The sequence below is a fragment of the Limulus polyphemus genome, unplaced genomic scaffold, assembly GCF_000517525.1.
Source record: "Limulus polyphemus unplaced genomic scaffold, Limulus_polyphemus-2.1.2 Scaffold9097, whole genome shotgun sequence".
NCBI lineage: Eukaryota > Metazoa > Arthropoda > Merostomata > Xiphosura > Limulidae > Limulus > Limulus polyphemus.
In genome coordinates this window covers 12134-17802 of record NW_013674707.1, presented here as the reverse complement: position 1 = coordinate 17802, position 5669 = coordinate 12134, and the positions used below count along the sequence as shown (strand labels likewise).

General features: G+C 33.3%; 1 protein-coding gene across 2 annotated transcripts in view; it reads right to left on the bottom strand.

Moving 5' to 3' along the window:
* Positions 1–2592, bottom strand: part of LOC106475747 (leukotriene A-4 hydrolase-like) — a 12605-nt gene extending 10013 nt beyond the window's left edge. Inside the window, exon 1 of one of the 2 annotated variants that reach the window (XM_022379798.1) lies at positions 2284–2592. In XM_022379798.1, the coding sequence (XP_022235506.1) occupies positions 2284–2445 (162 nt within the window). In that variant the 5' untranslated portion in view covers positions 2446–2592. The remainder of the gene's footprint in view (positions 1–2283) is intronic. The other variant, XM_013936421.2, reaches the window with a different exon arrangement.
* Positions 2593–5669: the final 3077 nt, after the last annotated feature.

Sequence of the window (5669 nt, the reverse complement as noted above, 5' to 3'; positions counted from 1 at the left end):
CTGTACATCTGTTCTTGTTTTTTAAACTACACTGTACATCTGTTCTTGTTTTTTAAACTACACTGTACATCTGTTCTTGTTTTTTAAACGACACTGTACATCTGTTCTTGTTTTTTAAACGACACTGTACATCTGTACTTGTTTTTAAACTACTCTGTACATCTCTACTTGTTTTTTAAACTACACTGTACATCTGTACTTGTTTTTTAAACTACACTGTACATCTGTACTTGTTTTTTAAACTACACTGTACATCTGTTCTTGCTTTTTAAACTGCACTGTAAGTCCTGACTCATTTTAATGTATACTGAGTAATAGGCATTACCTAGAAAACTTTAGACATTATTTAATAGCTATATCCAGAGTTTTGTTTCTCACCAATGCTATAAGAATGATTAATGTTGTAATAACCACCTTGCATAACCTTCTTTGAGGTTAAAGCCTTCTGCCATATGTTGTTTTAGTTTATCATTCTCTGCAAAACTATAGCATCTTCAATACAATTTGAAATAACCATTAATTTAATACCATCTGTAAACTTATGTTACTGGTTATTCCATCATTAATGCTGTAAATGAAAATTAAAAACAGTAAAGGATCTAACACAGAACTCTCAGCTACACCACATGAAACATTAATCTGCTTTGCCTTCTTCTCTATTAGCATCCTTTTGCCTTCTACCATTCAACCAACTCTCAAACTATTTATTATCTCCTGCCCCAACAGATACAAGAGGTCTCTTCTGTGGTGCCTTATCAAAAACTTTCTGAAAGTCAAGTATATAAGATGGAAAAACCTGAAGCACAGTTGATAAATCTCACTTTACATGTACACAACCACTGATGAAGATCAGTAAGTAAATTTATAGTATTGATGCATTATCTTTTTTATCATACTTAATGGTGGGAATGGTTGGACAAGGGGAACCAAATATAAAATTTGGAATGAAAGGAGTAATCCTTCAGCAGCTAAGACACAGTGGTTGGTTTTTGGAATGGATTTTCTTCAGATATGGTGGATGGAGTATATTTAAAGGAAGGCTTGATAAATATTTGAATGATGAGGGCTAGTTTTCAGCATCTTATTTTTATCTTAAAGTTTAGTATAGTGGATGTTCTTGTTTTTTAAACTACACTGTACATCTGTTCTTGTTTTTTAAACTACACTGTACATCTGTACTTGTTTTTTGAACTACACTGTACATCTGTTCTTGTTTTTTGAACTACACTGTACATCTGTTCTTGTTTTTTAAACTACACTGTACATCTGTTCTTGCTATTTAAACTAAATATAAATATTTGAATGATGAGGGCTAGTTTTCAGCATCTTATTTTTATCTTAAAGTTTAGTATAGTGGATGGGACAACCTATATGATCCAACAGATCTATTGTTGTCCTTAAAGTACATGTTATATCTGTACACATTTCACACAGAGTTTAATGTGCAAAGATAATTCTTTAAGATATTATTTTAGAAAGATGAAAAATGACTTAAAAACCAAGTTTATAAATTCTGTCTAATTGCTACAGTAACCTGAAACAATAAAAAAATATGCATTTGTTCAATATAATGACTCCCAGAACTTCATATGGCAAGAGTCATAACAGATATTATATGCAATAGTAAACAATTCCAGTGTTATAAATTGTTATCAAATTGTTTTTGCACACAGGGTTACTAAGATATGTATTTATAGATAACAAATGTAAACTTGCAACTAACCAAGAATAATGGCCTATTGACCTTTAAACTTTAGTGACAAAGTTTAAAACAATACAAGTAGGTATAAGAAATACGTAGGTAAGATATATATATTTGTTGAAAGTTTTTGTTGTTTTTTATATAATAGACTTGCCTTTGTTCCACAATCATAATCCTAACAATTTGACTGGAAAAATATGTCCAGTATTAAAACCATTTTGGTATTAGTGATATTTAAAATGATGCCTGGCTGAACAATAAATGTTACTAGCAGTGATTGTAAAGAATTTTTTGACGAAAAAACGTTATTTACAAATACTTGAAATAGCCAAAGTGAGTGAAAGAAGACGCAAATATGTGTTGATGGTTTCAAGATCATCCCAGAAACTTCGACGAATATTGGTGAAACTGTACGTTTCACTTACCTCTAATGTTATGAGCTTGTTTATAATCTTATCCTTTAAGTTTAAAATTAAAGATAAAACATTGTTCTATTAATTAGTCCTAAATTTTACATGAAAACCATGCTGTATTACAAATATAAAGACTCCGAGGAGTAAATGAGTTTACTCTATGCTTACCAAATGACTTGCGCTGGTGTCTTTCTTCTCTACGGTCAAGTCAACGAAGCCAGTCAGTATATGATTTTCAAAATTTACCTCCCAATCGATATGAATTCCAATAACAATACATTCTTCCGGACGTGAAAATGAATTTGGATCGCTGGGGCTAAGTGCTTCCATTTTGATAATAGTAACAGTCAAGTTGTTTTCGAAAACTTGTATGTTCAAACCAAACGTTTGTTACAATAATCCAAACTGTTCCTACCAAACAACGTTATATGAGATACAATACCTGAAATACCGGTATTATCTTATCACTTGAATGCTGTTAAATATCACATGGATTCAACAGTGACCTCTATTGCTGACACATTACAAAAAAAAAAAAACAAAAAAAAACGAAAATATTGTGATTGTAATTTCAAAGAGTTACAAATCAAATATATAATTATATGCGTCTCACATTAGAAAGAAAAAAAAACATGCTGCAATCTTAAAATCACAAGTAAAGGCTAGAAAACCTTTGCACAGTGTATTTTGTGTATGTGTATGTGTGAATTGTATGAATGGTACTTACATTATAGATGATTTAGACATAATATCTTTGATGAACAAAGACAAAACGGCGAAAATCTGTTCTTTTCGATTCTATAAACTACATCTTTGTTTATTTTGGCAACGACATAGAGTTATCTTAACATATATTTAATTTTGTAGACAGCCGTATTTTGTAGTGTGTACTGTACAGCCATGTACAGTCACAACGATGAAATACAGTCTTTTCAGCGTTTATATTGTTATAGTGATTTTCGTCTTATCACTAGATGGTGTCTTTCTCTGGTTAAAGTCATGTATGTGTTCCTTAGTTTCTCCACACGTGTGTGTGAGACTCTGAGTGACTATTCTCTGGATGTGAGTACAGAAGGCCCAATCCAACTTTAAGTTCTCTCCAGTATGTTACCAGTGGCTTCATGTATTGCTGTTCTATAACTAATAAGTAGGAGTGTTAGATTTTCACGTTTTATGATGTTCATTTACTGATTTAAAATTGTAGGTTGTATACCTCCAACATTTAATTGGAAGTTGGATGAAGGGCTATTATCCTGAATGAAGTCCCAAATACATTGAAAAGCTTCCTTACTCAAGTTTTTGCTTCCTGGTTCAGAATAGCATGTGCTTCTAGCCATTTATGAAAGAGTCCATCATTACCAAGATGTATTTATTCAGTCTTTTGCTCTATTGTAGATAACCACCCACAATAACAGCAGGATTGGCATGACCTCGTAGTTTGTGTGATCAATTTGCAATTTGCAGATGTGGGTTTGAATCCCGTCATCGAACATTCTCGTCTTTTCAGTGGTGGAGTTATAATGTGAGGGTCAGCCGCACTATTCGCTGGTAAAAAGTAATACAAGAGCTAGTGTTGAGTGATGTTGCTTAGCTACCTTTAATACAGTCTATCACTACTAAATTAGGGATGGTTAGCACAGATAGCTCGCGTGTAGCTTTGAGCGAAATTCAACAAACAGAGAAACAAGACAAAAAGAAACTTCAAAAGCAACTCTTCCAACACGATACTGCTGTAGTGCCTACGTCTACTTTTCACAGACCATATTCCTTACAACACTGTTCAGATAAGGTTTCTCCTTCTGATCTTAATATAGTGTTACTCTACATCTGTCAGTTACTATGGTATCTGCAGTTTCACGTGGCCAAGAAAGACGTTAAGTTGGTTCCATTCTAGCTGCCTTTGCTCCCTTTTCATGTTCTTGAGATAACACCTGGTCTGCCCACAGGGAAAGGGTATGGATGTACTTTACGTAATACTTCAGACACCAGAGTCCACTAATCCTTCAATGGTAGGACAGGTGATATCTCGAGGTTACAATGACTAGTTACTAGTTACTAGCTACAACGACTAGTTACAATGAGTTGTTGCTGTGAGTAAGTCTGATGTTAAGTATACTCGAGTCAGGTACATACTCTCGAGTGAGAAAGTTTGGTATACAATATCCAGAAAAGTAGGTAGCTGATCCGGTAAAAGCAACTATCTTTCTTTCAGCCAAGCAAGCACACACACTGTGTTTGTGTTATGATAAAGATTGTATATTTGTATTTTACATTGTGTCCAATCTCTTTATTTCATTATAACGAACTCAGATATTAATATAAATTCTGAACTACTTTGTAATAGATATCTTGTCAAACATCCTGTTATTCAGCACATCACTATTAAGGAGAATCAGTTTGACCTGAATATGCCATGCTCTGCAGATAAACTTTTTATTAGAAACCTCCTTCTGATGTGACATTTCAAGTCGTTTTGTTAAGGTGGCTGATAGGTGTTACAGCACTGTTGGAAAGTTACTTAATCTCGTTAAAGCTGGTCCTTTAAATGAGCAGCAAGATCAGTAGCTTGATGTTAACTCTTCCATCCATTCACTTTGGAAATTATTTCAAACTGTGTCTGATATGCCTTCTGAAGTACCTGATATATTTGTGATGATACAGTAATATAGCTAGAGTAGTTCAGAAAGATTCAGCAGTTATAGATAGCACAACAGTAGTACTAACAGGTGAACGTAAGATGGGGTTTAATATTCCAAACGAAATAATTAATATGTTTGTGGCTCGAATTCTTCAGCAGATAAACAGAAAGGTGTGGATGGTTTGATCTTTGCATATACCAGATCAACTATCCAATGTTTATCGTGAGGTTGATGCTCATTGATGTATTTTTGCACTCCTTCTTTTCTTCATTGATCGTTTCCTAAACTTTTAAGAACGTTTTTAGATCGAAGACAACAAATATATCTGTAAGGCGACAATAATATCTCATGATTCAATCAACTGGAGGCTGGCTACGAAAACCATACGTCTTTGTAAGGCCCCACTCATATCTCATGATTCAATCAGATAGAAGCTGGCTAGAAAGACAATATATATCTTTGTAAGGCGACAATCATATCTCATGATTCAATCAACTAGGGAGACCACTTATTGTTTGAATGTATTTCTGTTATGATAATTACACATAAAATATCTAACCAAACTTGAACAGTGTCCTGATAATCTGACATTCAACTAACCAAGATAACCTCCAACATGTTCAAAGTAATCGGTAAAACTGGATACTATATTTATGCTACATACGAAGAAGACCCTTCTAATTCTTTAAATGATGCCCAGATTAAACAATCAGCAAACAGCTACTGAACGTTTACTCGAAATTTAGGTAATTGAACTTAATTTAAACTTTTACACTCAACTCTGAATACTTATAATGTCTTTCTCATGATGTAGTAACACAATTTTATTATGTCTTTCTCGTGATGTTGTTACACAATTTTATTGTCTTTCTCATGAGCACATGTGTGATTTGACATGCATTTTCTTTGCATATA